Consider the following 19,969-nt stretch of genomic DNA (forward strand, 5'->3'; position numbering starts at 1 on the left):
ACATCACCTACAGTAACTTGGTTAACTTTCTTTAATCTCACTCATTTATTTTCGCAGCTCAGCAAGGGTTCCGTAAGTCATACTCCTTTGAAACCTAACTAACATGTCTTACTCACAAATTGCCCGAAATCTTAGATCGGTCACCTCATGCCGATTGCATCTTCTTTAATTTTTCAAAAGCGTTTGACAAGGTTTCGCTTAGATTGATTCTTCATAAACCAAAATACTCAAATTTGGACAATACCTTGTTAAAATGGATAGAATTATTTCTTAATCGTTATCAGTTTATTGTTGCTTATCAGTGTTCAGGTTTTAGCCAGGTTACCTCAGGTGTCCCACAGGGGTCGGTTCTTGGGCCGCTATTGTTCCTTATTTATTTCAACGACTTGGCTACTCTTCTAAAAACTCGAATGTTCTTCTTTTTGCAGTTGACTGTGTTGTTTCTCGTGAAACATGTAGTGATAATGGCACAACCATATTACATTCTGACCTTAATGCTGTTGCTAACTGGTACAAAGCCTGGTTAATGGAACTGAACTTTAAGAAATGTAAAGTGATCATATTTCCCGCACCAAGACTGTACCACCACCCTTTTATCTTAACAGTGTCCAATTATAATCAGTTACGTCTTATAAATATCTTGGCATCCACATTAACACTGACTTAACCTGGAACCTTCACACCGAATGTGTAATTAGGAACGCAAACCCCATGTTAGGTTAGTTACGTCGTAATTTTTATACTTAAACTACTGCTCTACAAAACACAAATTCGTTCCAAACTGGAAGACGTATGCTCGGTATGGGACCCAAGTCAGGATAAACTTATAAATGCCCAAGAACCTGTTCAAAAGAACTCAGGTTCATTCTGTCGAACAGCCACAATCGAACCGCCAGTATTGCTGCCATAAACTCTAACCTTGCCCTCCCATCCCTGTCGGCATTCCGTCAAATTTCCCGACAAACTCTTTTTCACCAACTGTATCATCACCATCTTCTGCATGACCAGTTTATCGCTACGTCACATTATCGATCTCATCGTATCGACCACAACCACAAAGTTGGAATTGACATTTGCAACACCCAGCATTTCTTCCACTCTTTCTCGCCCAGGACTAGTAGGGAACGCAATCGCCTTCCTCCTGGTGCTGTCTCTATTACTGATAACGGACAGTTCCAAACTTTTCTAGCTAGAATTGGATAAATAGGGCCCGTGTAACGTCTTGCTATTGTGATGAATCGCCACGTGAGCGATTCACCGCGCAATTGAGCCTGCGGGAAGTACAGCGACGACGACAATGAAGGCGGGCTTTGTGCGAGAGTGATCGAGCAGGTAATCTCGCTGTCACAGCTCCCACTCAATTCGGAATTCTTCATCTGGCTCTATTTTCATCTTCAAGATTAAGACGATATTGGGCATTTAGAAGCTACTCGTTCAGACTCACTTTTATAATTTGAAGAGTACCAACATTTAAAGTTCGGGTGGAATGTTGATTTTTGTGGTTCTCGGCAATGCGAGGTGACCATCACCGTGCTGCGCTGCAGGATGTCTTGCTTAATTTCTATCTGTTCAGATCAGGACTTTCACCTACGGAACTATGTGTGCGATGCCAGGTCCCTGAAACAATCAAACATTTTTTGTCGACTGCCGCCGTTTCTCAACAGCTAGACAACTGCTTTTCAAGGGACCAATTGAGCGTTTTGGTGTTGACTTGTTCGATTCCACTTATATTATTGGCGCATCAAATTTGTGGTTTGCAAAAAGGGATATATATAATTGCATTCAATTTTTTTTCTTTCGGCTGAAGGGTGCTAATTAATGGGTAATTCTGGTTTTATTCATAACTAAGTTTCCTTTTACAGCCTCTTTCCGGAAATAATTTAGTATTTTGAAGACCCCACGTATTTAAAAACAGATTAAGCCCTGGCCAATCCCCTCTTGTGGGTACGTAGCAAAATCTTCGAGAACATCATCATCATCATCATCATCATAATCATCATCTAGCTGGTACGACAACGGCTGGAAGCCAAGCGGTGGAACAGGGCGCGGTTACGTGGAAACTACCCCGTGAGACGCCTGGTCCACGGGCCACCTTGAGCAGGACCGTCGTTACCCTCCTTCAAGGCTCGAGAGCGCGTCTCGTCGCCGTCATCGTGGCGCTGGTGCGCCGACTGCTGACGTTTTTGTCTGGCTGTTGGGCGCTGCCGTTCCTGCTGTTGGAGCAGCTAGGAACACGTCGCGACGGAACGTTAGCTCACTCACTATCGGGTATCTCTAGGACCTTCCGAACTGCCAGATTATATTGTGTAGCTGCAGACTGTGTTGTGCCATCGTCTATTTGCTCCCCTCCTGTGCTTGTCCTTCATCTTGTTAAATATATCTTCAACGTTTTAAACAGCGTTCGTCTCTGCCTGCGTGCTCCTCAGCCCATTAATAACAGTTATGCTCGTGAGTTTTTTTTTTTCTCGGTGATTTAGCTAACATTGTATAATTAGCTTATATTGTAATTTATTTTTTTCCTTATTTGTTTGCTAGTATTCTACCCGCCCCCCCTCCCCTCTGTAATGCCTTTGGCCATGAGGGTGTCATGAATAAATAAAATAAATAATCAAAAATTTCAACTAGGCTTTCGCCTTCACACCCCTTGAGAGCTTACCGCCCTTCCCCCCAAAAAACCCCTTTATTTTCGCGATTTGCCCCGGCGAGAAAAACGACCGATGCTGCAGGGTCGAAGCAGTGTGATTGAGCTCTGCAGCAAATCGCATGGGCGGCTGAGCCATTGCGACGGGTTAATGTATTTAAATTGGTCAGATGAAGACCGGGATGGACGTCACGGGGTCGACAGATATTTTCGCAATTGTTTTACAAACATAGCACGTCTTTTCGGAAATATGACGTGACCACGATTTAAAATGAAAATGACCACGACTGACTATTTATAATGAATCAAATGAATGAAATTGTCTTGTTTCAATGCAGACATAATTATCTACGGAAAGCTGTTTCAGTTTCTATAATAAAGCACTCTACGAATACATTTAACGAGTGCGTCTTCCAAAGTACACATACGCTGAGCGTCTCGAAATCGCTTCCGTACGTTGCTTATGTAATGCATAAATTTTGAAAGATGCAAGCATTAAGCATTAATTGTAGTCGCCTTAGATAATAAGAGTGGTCAGTACAAGACTCCGTGAAACTTCTTTTTCACAGAGATGCGTCAGCTGTCATGCCGTATCTCGAATTTCGTTGAAACATGAGGGGCACTAAGCGGCCTGTCTAGTTCATGAAGCGTTGTTTGTTGTGAGTGGCATGTTTCGTTGAACTTGAGACTTGTTGAGCCCTTTAGCTGCAATACAATGTTTAATTTCCCATCCTACCATACTAATAAGGTTATCCACAGTTCTCCCCCGGTGTAAATGTTTAGTAATGTTTAGTAATGATATAGGAACCGTAATAGAACAGTCTCGCGAAACCTGGGAACATCAGAATACAGCCAACCTGCAAGGCGGCACACAATCTATAAGCCCACTTTTAAGCAGCGCCGAATCTTCCCACACCTAAGCTATAGAGTACAGTTAATTTTAAATAACACATTAAGACACTAGAATTGGTCATCGTTTTACTTACAGTTTAAATTGGGTTGTTGTCTATTAAAAGAGCAATTGTGTTGTCTTAATGAGGAAATGTTTAGTACCAGTAATTGTCGTCTTGTGGCGTGTGCTGGATAGGGTTTCGGGAAGGAAGAGGGTTTGAATGCAACGGGGCCGAACGGTGTTGTCCTGGAACGATGTAGTTCGGTCCGTAATGGTGGAGAACGAAGACGACAAACGCAGCAAGTGTCTCCTCAGCCTCGCGTCGCGTGCGGCCAGTGAGGTCACCATCATCACCAGCCTATCTACGCCCACTGCAGGGCAAAGGCCACTCCCATTATTCTCCAATTACCCCGGTCCAGTGCCAAATCTGACCAATTTATCCCCGCAAACTTCTTAATCTCATCTGCCCACCTAACTTTCTGCCGCCCCCTGCAAAGCTTGCCTTCTCTAGTGATCCACTCTGTTACCCTTAATGACCAACGGTTATCTTGCCTTCGCAATACATGCCCTGTCCACGTCCACTTCTTCTTCTTAATTTTTAATAATATGTCCTTAACACGCGTTTGTTCCCTGACCCACTCCGCTTTCTTCTTGTCCCTTAATGTTACACCTATCATTTTCCGCTCCATTGCCAGTTGAGTCGTTCTCAATTTAAGTTGAACCCTCTTAGTGAGCCTCCACGTTTCTGCCCCGTAGGTGAGTACCGGTAAGATGCAGCTGTCACACACTTTCTACTTCAGCGATATGGGTAGGCTGCTATTCATTATCTGAGAATGTCTGTCGTATGCAATCCACCCCATTCTTATCCTTCTAATTATCTCTGCCTCATGGTTGGGATCCGGGGTCACAACGTGGCCTAAGTAGATATATTCGCTTACCACTTCCACTGCCTCGCCCTTTGAGTGGGGTCCACCCGTTCTCAATTCTGTTACTAGCCACATGTATCAAGAGGTTGTTTTTTCGCCCTCACATGTCGTTCATAACGCTGTGGAAGGTATGGACCTATAGGAGGCGACGACGACTGGACTGAAGCTTTTTGTTGTTTCAAACAAAGCGCGGACGCTTACGTTGCACAGGTGTATGAATGAAGCCTTTAGGGATGGTGGTGTCCCTTCTTGCGCGTGCAACGAAGTTCTAAAATGACAGAAACTAGCGCATGCGTGCCGAGGTCATCGCAGCGTTGCGTGCGAGCAGCTTTGACTGAACTTGTGTAATCGGAAGTGAGCCTTTTTTTTTTTTGCGGAATACATAGGTGCAAATGTATGGGGTCCCTTTGCTTCTTTGAAGTTCGTGCAACTTGTTGTTTTAGAGTACGTGGATTATTTTATGGTAAGTAAAACGAAAAGCAATTGGGAAAGTAGAATGTGCGAATTTAGGGCACGGCCCTGATAACCTGCACGGCAGTGCTCCCCTACCGAGCAGAGTAAACGGCTTTCAAATAACTTTGTCGCCGCTTGTGCTCATGCGAGTACTCCAGTACTGTTTGCAAAAAAATAGTATATAATTAAAAAAATTCTTAGAACACTTCAGTCTGCTTACATGCTTGGAAGGCGTAAGTCTGACGTACCATCCTCAGGTGTGAATTGTATTAGCACGCCGACCCTAGATGCAACGGCAACGGTTTTTACAATCTTTTATCCATTTCATTTCTCCTTTAACACTTTATTCTCATTTTTTCGACCTGAATTCGTTTTATTTCTCGTCAACCAGGTTGTTCCCACAGTAATCTACTTTATCCCATATCAATCAACTTTAACGTCTTAATTCGCTTAAATTGGTCTAATTCAACGCAATATAACCTAATTCAACTTAATTTACCTCTTTTGTGTCTTATTTCGCCTTCATCCATTTAACTGCCGAACAATATTGTTTTTTTTTTGTTTATTCTAGGTTACTTCGCTTTAGTTCCCCAAATAAAACCTTACCAATCACTACTATAAATCACGAATTAATCATTACTCCGTCATCACTCACTCTCCCTTATCTCACTTTACGTTTCACGCAAAGTAATTATCACAATCAATAACTAGCCAGTGTTCAGTTAGCTTCTGTAATCATTATTTTTATCCTATACACGGCCTGCATGCTTTAATTCGCTTGTGGAGCTACCCGGGTTACGTTGGGTATTGTGTCAGTTGTGTCCACGCCAGGTCGTTTGACGTAAACCTTCCAAGGACACATGTAAGCCCTGTACCTTAAAAATTAATGGGCGAGGTTCCAGTGCTTGCGGAGAATCTTTTTATAGAGCCTGACGTGGAGGCACTCCATCCTAATCGCTGACAGAGAGATAACCCCTTTTGCAAGTGCTTGGGTCACTCTCAAACGCGGCTTCCCGTGCCTTGCGTTCCATGAATCAAATCAAGCATTAGAGCCAACCAACATGTTCAGTCACTGTGCTGATTAGTGCGCAATTAATTCAAATGGCGACCACAACAATGTGTGCACGTAACTCAGAGCCCATCACAGTGTTAAAAATCCGCAGAAAAGCCCCTCTTCCGCAGGTACGGCTAATTTCGACCCCTCAAACGGCGCCAATGAGCCAAAGAAAGATTTCTCGTGGAATTTAAACTAGGATGTGCATTTGATGTCCCAACGATTTTTATTCCGTTTGCAGAGCAGGGCTAACCATGCCTAAAAATATAATGCGAAGTTAATAATTCTGTATTCGTAGGGAAGATATCAACAAATCGTGCACCCCTCAGTTAAGCGACGACGATGGTCGAACGCGAAGCTTTCTCGTAACGGATGCTTTGGTTGCCGTCTAAGTTTTCCAAACCGCTTGGACCATGTCGAAATTCGAAATGGATCAATCGGATAGACGCCGGCTTCATAACGCGAGGGACGCAGGTTTTACTCCGGCCCCGGGAAGCATTTTTAGATGCCACGCATCTCATTCACCCGCCTTGTCCATGCATCCGGCGTCGGCGTCGTTGTTGTCGGCGTCCACCCCTCCCCCATTCTCCTCGCCGCGCAGCTTCCCTCTCCACCGCTCACCCCCTCTCATCTCCGATAGCGAACACTCTCTCGCGAGGGGCATGGGATTGGATTCGATTGGATTGGCTTGGCTTATCTTGGCTTGGCTTAGCTTGGCTTGGCTTGGCTTGGCTTGGCTTGGCTTGGATTGGATTGGATTGGGTTTGGATTGGATTGGATTGGATTAAAGTGGATTGTGTTGGATTGTGTTGCGTCATAGCCGCGGCAGACGCACTGGCGCCGGCGCGTCCCCTCACCGTTATGCGCGCTATAAAACGCGGTGCCTGCGCCGCTCCGCTCCATCGTTCTAGCGCCGTTCCTCCGCTGTCCAACGCTGCAATGTGAACCCCTTATGCGTCGCATCTACACAGGGGTTCCCGCGAGGGGAGGTGGGAGTTTTTTTTCTTCCCCTTCGGCGTTTTCGTGTTACACACGCCATCAGTTTGAACACTAAAGATTCGCCTCAAAGGGACCATGCAACACTGAGCAGCGCAACTAAGCCTGCGCGACGTTTAGATTACACTGCCAGTAATACCTGAGCCAAATATTACACGTGCACGTTATGCGGTGAGCGCGCAAATCGCTGTGAAAGACGCGGAAAAACCAACCGCGCTCTCTTCAATTTTCGTCATTATGCACCCCTGACATGGCCTAAACGACATCATTGCGGCCATAGCTGTCCTATTGGCTGTCGCTGGTCGACTTCGCGGCTTATTTCTCGCATTTCCTGTGACGATCTGCCATCGTCGGCGCTGTGCACTAACCTTTACGTACAGTTTTCGCGTTTCTTTCGTGTTTTGAATAATCGCGGAGTTTGAGTGACGAGGTCAATACTCCCCTTTCTAAGATACCACTCGACAACAAACGTTTATTTCTGCGAAAACGCCCTACTAGACTGAGCGCACCCTTGCGAAACACTGTACTTGAGAGCAGGCAGCCATGGCTGCTTTTTTGTGGCATCAGACCTCAAAATAGACCTCTGCACCTTGCGGAGAAAAGGAGAGAACGCCCCGGCGTGTGATATATCGAAGGCCCCCCGAAGAGAACTCCGCGAGCCGCATCCCCTCTACGAGAGAGAGCTTGCAGCTTTCGTCTCGTAGTCCGTGGTCGAGTTGAAAGGGAACAATTATGCGCGAGTTCTCATCGCGCGCAGTTTCGGTGATAGTGAAGGGATTTTTATCATTCTTGCAGGCAGACATTTCTGGAACCATAAACTTTAACCCAAAATACCTTCCGAGTAGTCAATGGTAAGTGCTGCAGGGGCTCTCTAAAGTGTAGTTCAAATCACCGCCCCTTTATTACTGAAATCTGCTCTCAGTCACTGTAGTTATGTCTCAGTCTTCTTGCTACGGAAAATGGCACCGAAGTGGTAACTGAATTCAACTGAAGTAACCATGGTAACTCACCTTTAACCAGGCTGTCAAGGTCATCGGGATTCGATAAAAACTGTGGATCGATAATTGGGTACTTATCCGGGTCGGCGCTTCTGAGCTTTATGAAGCCTCGTGATTTCGGGTGTAGAAGTATCGGTACTATCATCAGTACATATTCGCCGCGTTTCTTCTTGTAGTAGCCGTCGAACATCTGAAAGAACGAGCAAGGCTTAAAACACAGCTGCTTCCCCAAGCACACTTTGCTTTTTTTCCTGATCTGTTCGCACCGTGTGGTGCTCTGGTTAATACCTTCCATGCAGCACTAATCAATCTCAGTGAGCGGCCCATCGCATGAATCATTCAGCCTTAACAATTTAACCTGGCTTTAAGTTACGCCCTCGATGGTACATGCGGCAGTGCTATTTCGATAATATGCTACATGGGTGGATAGTTACAGTTGGTAATATTGCAATTTAAAAGTTATAAATTGTTTGTGCAGCTTCACGACAATCTACGAACGCCTTCTGGCTGCGCCGCGACGTGGTTTCGACTGCATACGCTTCGCCACCAATTAGTACCACTGTGCGCAATACGTTCTTGTGTCCGGAGGTAGGGGAAGTAGACGGCGAATCCTTTTTTCATTGTCGTCTCTTGTTATAGTTCTTTCTTCAGCAGGACATCACCAAATCTTTTGTAATATTACTTTCATCCCGGATAATTTGCCCTGACGTGTAGTGTGGAATGCAAACATGTTCCTTTCTACTGACGAGCCCTCCACCGGAACAAAAGTAGTTGTTCAGGTAAGCACTTGAGCCAATCATTACCGCTGAAACGGTCTCGGGAGCAAATGCGTTCTTCTCTTATCGCTGCGCTGTCGGAACTTTTAGACGGAGGTTGGAAAAAATCACGCACCATTCCGCCTAACGACGACTATGGTTGAACGCGAAGTTTACTTGTGGTGGATTTTTTGGTAGTGCATACCCACCCTGTGAGTGTGTGCTACTCTGGTGGGGTGCACCACTTTCCTAGAAAACCCACAGTAACTTTCGGGTGTTTACTCCATAGGCCTAAGATTGGGCTTGGGTTGTACGGAGCAAATCGGTACCTGCTTCTTGGCATTTAGGTGGCATTTTCTTTAGTGGGTGCTTGTTCGAGGTGTAAAACCCCAAGACGTGCCCTAGGCCTAACGTTAGGCCGAACGCAGACCAACGCCACTCTCATCCTACGTCGGCGTTTGGGTAACGGCTGTCGATATTCACCTCACAACATGATGTTCGGCCTATATACTTGGCGCTGTCATACGCCAGCGTCACTTCCACCCCCTTTGGCACGTCAACCTTTACCGGGGGAGGCCAAGTTTCGCAGGAAGCGTTTTAATTTTGCTACACTTCACCCACAATCATCATCATCATCGAATAAAGTTGGCTTTCCTGCAGGGCATATTCACAATACAGACGCCATCAGTAAGAACACTAAATCTTCACTTTAAAAAGCAGCCACAAGCGTGTAAGTGTAAATACATCACTCGCATCTTTCACGGTTGATTTCCTGTGCCCTGCCGCCACGTAACATGCTTCGCTGGAAGTGGCGGAGTTCACCCTCACTCTAGCCTCATCTTCATTTCGTGTCGGATGCTAAACATCTCTTGGATGGCGTCGGTCGGCGCCATCGCGGGTGAGGCATAGATGCACCATTCCCCAGCCCCGTGTCCCAGCCGAGACCAACCGACGTGACCAGCCGCGACCTCAACAGACGACAACACCGTTCCCCTGCCGACGACTCCGGCATGTCCCCGAGGCCTTTGGAGTTTGCTTCACTGCATTCGTTGACATTGTTGTCCCGGGGCCAGTGCTCATTAGGACCATAATCCTGGTCCGTGGCGGCGAGGACTTTTCAACTTTTCCTCTCATCGCCCATCGCCACCGCCTCTGTAAGTTGTCTGCGACCGTCGATCGACCGGGATGGTCGTTTTCGAAGAGGGCGATGTGTCACGGGAAGATGAAAAGAGCTGTGGGCCCAATCTCCGGAGAAGAATAGACAGCTCTGCGGGCTCTCTAATGGCCGTCACCATGTGCTATAGTAAATACATCACTCACACCTTTCATGGTTCACTTCCTGTGTCCTGCCGCCGCCTAAGAATACGTCTGCATTTGTAAGTAGAAAAAAAACCAGGTTGAAATAAACTCGAACGAACCTCTTTGGATATTCCTATTATGGGGGCCAGGTACTCCGCTTCGATTGTGGTTGGATTCAATGTGACGAGCAGAAACTGAATGTCCGGGTAGTCTGGCTCCGTGTTCGCGGTGCTCACAAATGCGATGCATTCCACTCCGAATGCATGGATCAGAGGTCCTGAAAGTGAACACGCCCAAAAAAGTTGCAAAACACTCTTCACCTGACTAAGGCGTTTTGCACATAGCTATCATCCCAAAAAGGTTTGTCTATGTGGACACTCTGACCGCGTTGATATTAAACAAAAATATTTTAAATGGGTTACGTAAATCTGGTTTCGCAATTGGTATGCAAACCATTAGTGCTTGTCCTGTCAATATCTTACATTCTTTGTATTTTTAAATGGTATTTGCTCCCTTTTCGTCGTTTTTCGCTCATGATATTTTTGTAGACTTCGGTTACCATACTGCAGACAAATGGGAACTCTGCACCGAGGAGCGGCATAACTGCCCTATGACAACTTCGTTGAACCACCATAAGACGCACCAGATGCAGCAGTATTGAAGTATGTCCATAAGTGTTGTAAGAGGAGGCCATATTACTTCTCACCGTGCCACGACGAATTAACCTTTTACTCGCCAGAGGCCCTTGTGTTAGTTTTAGCTCTTAAATAGGCGAAACAAAAATTACAGTCCAGGTAAGGGGTACGTGAGAAAGGCAGACACCAGAACATGATTTGCCTCTCCTCCCCTTGGAAAGCAAAGATTTCTGCCATGAAATTGTGGGCGCAGTCATGACTCGGAAGGGAAAGGCGATGTTTTTCTGCTTTAGTGTTCTTTGCGTGCCCATGCTATTATATGTAAGGAAATTTCTGTTTTATTTGATGCTGCTGTATGATGCACTGTACATTTTTCTGTTGTGTCTCATTTCTTAATGTTCTTTTAGTGCAGTTATACTAGTTTTTGTGTTTGTGCGTCTTGTATGCACGCACAGGGCTTCTTCATTAGTCTGATTACCAATTTTTTTAACATTATGCCAACTTGTTTTACGAGATTTCTGCTTTTTTATAGTATACACCATTTTCCTTTCTAAATGCAGGACCCGCCATTTTGCTTTTTCCGACCAGACACGAGCGGCGTCTGTGAAGCGAACGCCGCAACGCCATATTGAGCTATTAAGTGCTCCGTTCTTTCCGTGCCTCTGTTCGGTGTCCGTGCGTTGCCCTATGAACCGTAGAGGCTTGGCGTTACGTTAGCGGCGGCAGTGCTTGCGTGTGCGTGTTCTATTTTGTTTTTTATCATCTGCGGAAGAACACACCAGTGTATTTCAGGTCCTAATTCGGTGCTCAAGTGGGAGATTCCGACCACGGCTGTTGCCAGCAGCTGTGGCAGCGGTGGTGGTGCCGGTGGCATCCTCAGTTCCGCGATGGAAACGCTACCGGTATGGCGCCGACTGACATAAAAATCAATTTCAGGGAGTAAATACGTATTTTCAATGCCACCTGGTCTGTTATGTTCGCCGATTAGTCATGTCTGTGGAATCGCGGATGTCGAATGTGCAACGAGCACAGAGTGTGGGTCTCGCTGACCCGCGCTCGCGATGGACTTTCCACAATGTGATTACCATGCTGTTGACATAGCAATACAATAAGATCATTCTTAACTAGAGTTATGACGCTTGTTGACAAATATTTATTAGCTGGGCGGAAAAATAGCGCGTCCGCACCAGTCAAACTACTACTGGAATGTTGGGATCAGAATTTGCCTAACTGCACGCAGCGTATGCGCACTGCCACTCGGAGCCGATCTTTGTGGACCCTCTGCTTGCACAATGAGTGTTGTACGCGATCAGCTATGGCTGTTAGTAATTGTAGTACTTTAGACTTCGTGGCAACGCTAAAGGGTGAGAAAGTTTTCCGTTAACCGCGTTGTGCCCTGGTTGAGCTATTTTCCAAATAAAACGTTCGCGTATCTCGAGCTGCGTTTCTACATTGTGCTGCCGCTTATCCTGCTATCCATTAGCAGTGTCAAAGAATAAAGTTACCATTCCATATCGTTTCGCAGTGTAATGCGTTCTCCTGATAAAAAAGCAAACAAAACGTAGTGATTTTAGGGGCGAAGTCCCCTATGGGCTGGGGCTGTTGGCGTGTCCTGTCGTCATCATCGTCGTCGTAATCGTCGTCTCATGTATCCACGGTACTAAAACACTGAGGAACTCGCTTACGCCTCGCGCTAGAACGTAACGCGTACTAAAAAAACTAAACTAACGCCATCACGTTAGTGGATATGGCCCGGGATTTTTGTGAAGGTTAGAGTGGATGAAAAGGGGATAGTAAACGCCAACTGGTGCAATGCCCCAACAATGTTCGCTATTTTAAATTGATTACAAGGAACCAGAATTGATTATAATGTTAAAATGTAAAGGATAAAGTGACTTGTAACATTTAAAGGGTTTCCGCTTTGTCGCCATCTTCACAGCTTGGCCTGTGATAAATGTATTTTGTTGCGTTAGCTTGCCGTTCAAGAAGTGCACCCAGCAGACGAAAGAGTTGGTCGTTGGTACAAAGACTTTGCGGTTTATCCGCGACACCGAGTCTCAACTCGGTGTCTGTTGGGAAGCGATGCAACGAAAAAAAAAAAATGCTGCAACCCCACTACAATTTCGCCACACCGTTCCGTGCAATGGGCTGTCGGTGACTTTTGCTCGCTTTTTAAATGCAGAGCATTTCAGTAACTCACGATGTCACCCGCGTTGACGTCCGTCGTAGTCCGCACCGTCGCTATCCGCACCCCTCCCCCTACACTATATAAAAAAAATACTATCCAGCGCCTGGTTTCGATCCCTCGACCCTGCGGGCGGAACGCAATGTACATGGTGCTCTACCCACTGCGCCACAAAGCCGACACAGAATGGGAGGCTACGAACGCGCCTTATATCCTTGACTCATTCAAACTACGTCAAGAAGCTGCTGATACAACGCATTCACTACCACCAACTCCCGAAACACTAAACGTTAACGCAATACACCCACCCCCTATGCGACGCATTTACTCGATTCCCCCTCGCGGGGAGATGGGCCCAATTTTTTTAGTTGTCCCCTGACCAACCAAACCACAGTGCTGACCAAGCGACGTTTGAGCCTTGAACGTCACCTCAGCATAGGCTGAAACAGTTAGTTGAAAGGTCCGCTAAAAGTAAGCACATGGTGACGACCACTCTTGTACTGCGGAGCGAAGCACACCGTGCCAAGTGATGTTAATACCCCATCGCGCACAGGCAACGCTTTCCGTCGGAAGCGGAAGGCGCGCGCGCCGCCGAAATGCCTTGTTTGCTTCTATTTTCCCCCCTTTCTTGGCCGCTTATGGAAAATAGTTTGCACCATCTAAGCCTTATCCTAGTCTGAAAAAACCTGGCGTCCTTCAGCTGAAGTTGCGCTAAGTGCATTGCGAAAAGGTACTCGCAAATGCAGGTACAGGTGCCCTCATAAGAAGTTAGAACAAGAATTTGTGAACTTCACAAAATATTTCTTGCTGGCTTTAATAGAGCCATTATCGGTTTACAGTACGCATTTTCTATTTGTCAAGACTCGATTAAACGCACACCAATACAGCCAGGCAGTTCCCGGAAGAAGAAAGTTCGGTAAATCTAGGAGACCGTGTTCCAATTACTTTTTATGACACCTGTACCTAAACTTTAATTGGCAGGGTTAGGCATGTTGAATACTGTATGTGGAACGGAGACGCATTTCTGCAGTAAGTGGCCCATTTTACTTGATGTGCTTATCACCAGGTCTCTTTACCTGTCCTTCGAAGTGAATAATCAGGAATTGTGCTCGGCGCGTAGTAGTTGATAATTATGTTTTCTTTCGCCGTGGCTGCGATTCCGTTAACGGTAAGGTGGTCGAACATATTTTCTCCAACTGGAAGATCTGCGACCACTTTTATCTGCAAAGGCAAAAAGAACACAATACCGTGAATAAGAATTAAGAACATGGACTAGGAGACAAACAAAAACAATAAAAACGTAATAAATACCCCTGCATTCACAAAATTAGATTTTATCGCGAAGGCTTAGGTTACTATCACTATCAGTAACTTTGTAAATAGGGCTACTTTACAAAATTCCGGGGAAATCGTTGTCCCAATTATTTAAGGTTTAGGTTTAACTTCCCAGTCCCTAAATGAGTTGCTGCCTAGCTCGTGCTTCACATTTTCACAAGCACCTAATAATAACTCAAGGGTGAACTCAACAATTGTGTTCAGAAGCCGTCCCACTGAGCTACATCAGCCAGGGCACACGGTCTCTTATTTGTATACCAAAGTACCTTTAAAGAATGCTGCAAAGTAATTTGACTTAGCTCTGAGCTTGCGCACCCTTTATCAATAATTTTCGGTCCTGTTGTAATAACTACAAGTATTTTGGAATCGCGTTGAGGGTATTCATTCACATCTATTTTTAACAGCGAAAATGAAGAAACCGGGGAAATAAAATAGCTCCGCGACGATCAAACGACGCTGAAACAAAATAAATACAATGGATGTGCATACGACCTGACGATTCAATGGAATCTATCTTCGCGAGTTCTAACGACATATTGGTTGGCACCAGTATATGTTTATTAGAATTCTGCGCTAATGCTACCTAGAAGTCGTAATTTTTAAGCCTATTAATTTCAGATTTATTTTGGTTTTTACGTCAGCATTTGAATGGCAGCAGTAATGGTGAACCCGTCACAGACAAATTACGTGGCAGTTTAAGTGCCTCCTTTTTCCGACAGTCTGGAAATTAGGCGCTATCTCGCATTTGCACAAACACGGAAGGGCTACAATGCCCGGAATATATAGTCCAATCTCTCTATCCTCGTTTTCCAAAGTCTTCGAAGAAGTCATACGTGGATACCTTTTGGCACCAATGCGTGCATTAATCTATTCTAACCAACACAGCTTCATGCCCGGAAGGTCAGTAGAATCAAATCTCGCCTGTTTTCTGAACAACATCGGCCCTCCTGCGCTCACTTGCCAACAGGTTGATACAGCATATCTCTAATGTAGCACAGTCTTTTGCCCTGTTAATCAAGAAATACTGCTTCGAAAATTGTCCGCTTGCGGTCTGAACCGCGAGTTCTGCCAGTGGTTTGGCCGTTACTTGAAGAAACATGTCTAATTGCGTTTCTTATGAAGATGTTACCTACCGGCTTATCACGATGATTTCAGGTAGGGGTACCTCAAGGCTCGACACTCGTCCCTCTTATCTTTAACATTTATGTTAAAGGCATGCAACTTGTTATTAAGGCCCTGTTCGCTCTCTAAGTATGGTAATGATATCAAGCTTTCTCGCACGGTTTCTGCACCAGACGATCGCGTCCTGCTGCGAAACGGCATCAACGCAATTTTGGCATGACGCGACTGGTACTATTTAAAGCGGAATTTCCCAAAACCTATCGGGATATCACGAGAGACTTCCCCGCTAACTTTTGTGTACTGTCTCTACGGCGAACCCTTAAAACGCGCAACTGTAGTGCGTAATTTGGATGTAATGATGGATGAAAAGAACTCGCATGTCAGCTAACTGACCAACTCCCTTGTCCGTACGCTTGACGTGATTTCCCCAGCGACCAGTGATATCACGAGTGATCGTGCTTTTTCTGACTGTGTTCATCATCATCACCAGCCTACCTCCACCCACTGCAGGGCAAAGGCCTCCCCCATTAATCTCCTATTATCCAGGTCCTGTGCTACCTACGACCAATTTATTCCCGCCGGCTTATTGAACTCATCTGCCCATCTAACTTTCTGCCGCCCCCTTCCACGCTTGCCTTCTCTAGGGATCCACTCTGTTACACTTAATGACGATCGGCTATCTTGCCTTCGCATTACATACCCTGTCCACGTCCATTTCTTCTTTTTAATTTCTACTAGTATGTCATTAACACGCGTTTGTTCCCTGACCCACTCCGCTCTCTTCTTGTCCCTTAATTTTACACCTATCACCTTCCGTTCCATTGCTCTTTGAGTCGTTCTCAATTTACGTTGAACCCTCTTAGTGAGCCTCCAAGTTTCTGCCCCGTATGTGAGTACCGGTAAGATGCAGCTTTCATGCACTTTCTTCTTCAGGGATAATGGTACGCGCACGCTTGGAGCTCGACCACAAACAGCCAGGGAGGCCATGTAATAGGTCCCTCGAAACCCTTCGAGTGGGGTCTCGGACCGCTGGGAATCCACCAGTCAAAAGGGTACAATCGCCTCCCGTCTCGCAAGGGGATAAGGGCCTTGGACACGCACTTCCACTGCGGCGGACGTGGTAGGTACCTCTACAGCCTGTGGTTACATTAACAGAATAAAATAATGGTACAGGCACCCCCCCCCCCCTACGGTAAATCCAGTGTACTGGCAACCGTTACACCTCGACGGTTTGTACCATGGGTACGAGAATATGGGAGGTACTTTGGTACAGCTGGACACCAACCAGTAACCTTGATAAAAGCACCCCGGAAGTGTAGTCTCGGGATTGGAAAGTTACGCGAGTTTGTTACGAAATGTACCAGTGAAAGGTGTCCTGACGCTGAAGTGGAGTGAACTGCGGGCTCTATACCTCGCCGCTCTGTATGAACCACACATGCCCTTGCTTACAACCAGTGCTTCCGTGAAGGCGCCATTGGCTCCGACACGCCGACGTGTTTCAATGCAAGCTATTTCTCAGAGAGAGGAGCGCCAGCCTTATCCGTCTGAATACCACCCACAGACTGCAAAATAAACTGCATGTGTGGGTATCATGCCAGCGCATACCCTGTTCGCCGCCAATTGCATATGCCCATTCGCCACCACATGACACGTCGGAGCAAACAAGGACCTTAGCCAGCGTACTGCGTCCGCAGTCACCGGTAATTTTTATGGAAGGTCCTCGTTTAGCTTTGTTGTGCCTCTCATCTGGGGACGGAGCGCGTTTCTGCAAATGAGCGAAATAACGCGTGCGTCATGCTGAAGTCCAAAAACAGTATTCCCTGCATTTTAAGCAGGCGAAAGAAAAACTGGCGGGGCCTGCACTAATTCACGCAAGGCTAGAATCACAGTGACGCTGCAGGATTTCTTCCTGCGTGTGCACCGAAGGACTCATCGCCACGCATTTGAACAAGTTTAAAATTATTTTATATTTATAGTTCCGTCGTCTCTTTGCATTGTACCTGTAGTAGCCATCGTCATATGAATCGATTTCGTCGTGTTCCTCATGTCAAGCATAACATTCGTGGTAGCGGTTGACGAAAGTATGGGGCACAGCGGCGGTGCGTACGTGGACGAGGAATGCCGGGCGCTCCTGGCGCCAGGTCGAGGTTCCGTAAAACAGGTGTTGCTTGCTAGTCAACGCGAGGTACTCCTCGGGGTTTTCGCGGGCTTTTTTTCTTTTTTGCTAAAGCCACTGCACCAGCCGGGGACGCTTGGCGGTAGCGCGAGGCACATGTGCACGCTGACGAGCGCGGGGCATATTCTTGGTATTTGTAACGCGTTACGCGTTACGCGCCACACATTACGGCCAGCTACAACTGCCCCGCTGTTAAAAATGAAAGCTTAAGCTGTCCATGAAGAAGAAGATAGAGAAGCCACTAGTGCACGCGACTCTTCTTACGAACTTTCTCTAGCTTACAAAAGCATTTTGTGTGCAACTGCGCACTGTTGGCTTTTTCTCACCCCAAAAGATTCCAGCTGCGCCTTAGGTCCAACGCCAGAAAGCAACAGGAGGTGTGCTGAACCGATGGCACCGGCACAGAGAATAACCTCCCGCTTAGCTCGAACTGTTTTCCTCGAAAGCCCGCGTCTGTATTGCACTCCCACAGCCGTTTTTCCTTCGAAGACGATCTGAAAAGAAAAATTTATTCGTTAATTTAAATAAGGCATAGTATTTTTTAAAGAGCAGTAAGAAAACATTTACAAAACATAAAGTCGTAGCTATTCTGAGCCCCGGTTTGCCGAATGGAGGAGGGATACATTTGATATGTTCATAAATGGGATAAACCGACTGCCGTGTCTGCTTATATTTGACACCACAAGGTTCCTAGGGCCTTTCGTAGAGGACAGCCACCCAACCCTTCTGCTTTCGATTCGCGCCTTTTGAACACAGTTTTCTATGTGTCGTGTGATGAAGCACATGTTGAACAAGAGGTTCTCGCACATACACTCAAGGTAGCCCCAAGGTTTAGGTTCACTACAGTGATCTCGAGTGAAGAATTCCTGCAGCCAACAAATTAAATTTGTCGAGCGTCAGCAACGCGCACACTCCACTAAAACGATTACCTGCTCTGCGGCGCGCGGTAATGCAAGATGCCAGCCTTAAATTTCCTGATTTCAGAGTGGAGGCTGAGCTTTTGAGTCAAACCGTGCACTCGACATTCTCATATGGCGAAATATTTTGGTGGCGTAGAACCGTCACTAGGGGGCATTGTGGTAGCCCCGAACCAAACCATTGTCTCAGGCCGAAGCTTCGGTGCTGGGTGCATTGTTTTCACATGCGCTGAAAGCGTAACGCCTCTCCATAGGGTTCTTGTTTTTTTGGGGTCTTGCTTTTCTCAGCTACACCTGGGTTATGATGTGCCGTATTGGAGGGCTCCAGACTACTTTAGACGACCTTAAACCTCGACACACGCTTGTTTTGGTATTTGCCTCGTTCGAAACAAGGACCCTTTGGTAGAGCACAAACCCAGCTAATTTGGCTGAGCAGCGCAAAGCCTTAGCACCTGACCCGCAGGGTTGGTTAAAGCCTGTATTCCGTCTTCGCCAATATTTGTGTCTAAATTGCGAAGTTGATGCCCACAAGGCTACCTTCTTTCAGTACTGGGATTTCAACTTTGGGCTACCATCCGCGTTACTGCGTCAGTCGTCTCCTCCGACGCCAGTTTCGTGGCCCTTCCATGCCGCTACATTTTACCGCATACAGTTGCCACATAAAAATTAGCCACGATTTACAACTGTGGTTCGGTCTCGTTGGAAGAACAAACCGCATTGTGTCAGGGCGACATCACGGTTTACCCGAACGATGCTCTGGAAGAGTCCTCGAATGCGTCACTTGTTGCATCATATTTGTTCTCTACATCTTTGCAGAGCTTGGACCGTTGCATCATGGCTGTCATGGGGTGTACACACAGCCTGTTGAACGATTTCGAGTGGAATTGGGTGTACTTTAAGCTGTCGGAGGCAGAGTGACGAGACTAAAGACACTCCCTTACTGCTCCTTATACCCCACGGTTGTTAACTGGGCAGGTAGAGCATCACGTGAAGCTTTCTACAACAACAAGAAGCTCTACCAAAAGTCGTTATTCGTGAACGCTTTCTTGCAACTGTGTTCCCTCTAACTTGTTTTTCAAATGTAGCCTGAAGAAACCACGACGAAAAAAAGTCCGACGGGCCCGCTCTCAACAACTGCCTGTATTCAACTAACGAGGGGTAAAAACGCCCTATTTGACAACATCCTGGCGTTCAAAGTTTAAACCATTCTGGAGGAGGTCACCCGAACGAATCTGCATAAGTATAAGCCGTCTTGTGCTGTGCAGCAGTGCCAAAGCATTGCTATTGCGCTATGCGACATCTGACGCCTTCGCGAACACTTCCAAAGGCTTTATATAACTTCTCCTACGCACTTTGTAAACTCCTACTGGTGACAGAAAGCTCCTAAATACTTCTACACGAAATCTGAACGCCATTCAAGACAGGCTTCAATTTACACTGCTAATAGTTGGCTGGTAAGAACGCAAGCATTGTGTCCCCAAACAAATATTAAAGACTATAGACTTGCTTGGACAGAAATTAAACGCAGAAATGTTGGTTTGTCTGTATGTCGGTCTGTCTATCTGTTACTCGATTCAGCCACCCG

General features: G+C 46.3%; 1 protein-coding gene across 1 annotated transcript in view; it reads right to left on the reverse strand.

Annotated features, from left to right (window-relative positions):
* The window catches only part of LOC144145076 (4-pyridoxate dehydrogenase-like), a 77,496-nt gene that overhangs the window by 6,463 nt on the left and 51,064 nt on the right, over positions 1–19,969 (reverse strand). The window contains exons 6-9 of the mRNA XM_077676567.1: positions 17,794–17,961; positions 13,911–14,055; positions 10,134–10,291; positions 7,973–8,150 (exon numbers count right to left, since the gene is read on the reverse strand). Coding sequence (XP_077532693.1) covers positions 7,973–8,150; positions 10,134–10,291; positions 13,911–14,055; positions 17,794–17,961 — 649 coding nt within the window. The remainder of the gene's footprint in view (positions 1–7,972; positions 8,151–10,133; positions 10,292–13,910; positions 14,056–17,793; positions 17,962–19,969) is intronic.

The sequence above is a fragment of the Haemaphysalis longicornis genome, unplaced genomic scaffold (assembly GCF_048455015.1).
Source record: "Haemaphysalis longicornis isolate Haplotype H1 unplaced genomic scaffold, Haemaphysalis longicornis Haplotype H1 scaffold_7, whole genome shotgun sequence".
In the NCBI taxonomy this organism is placed as follows: Eukaryota; Metazoa; Arthropoda; class Arachnida; order Ixodida; family Ixodidae; genus Haemaphysalis; species Haemaphysalis longicornis.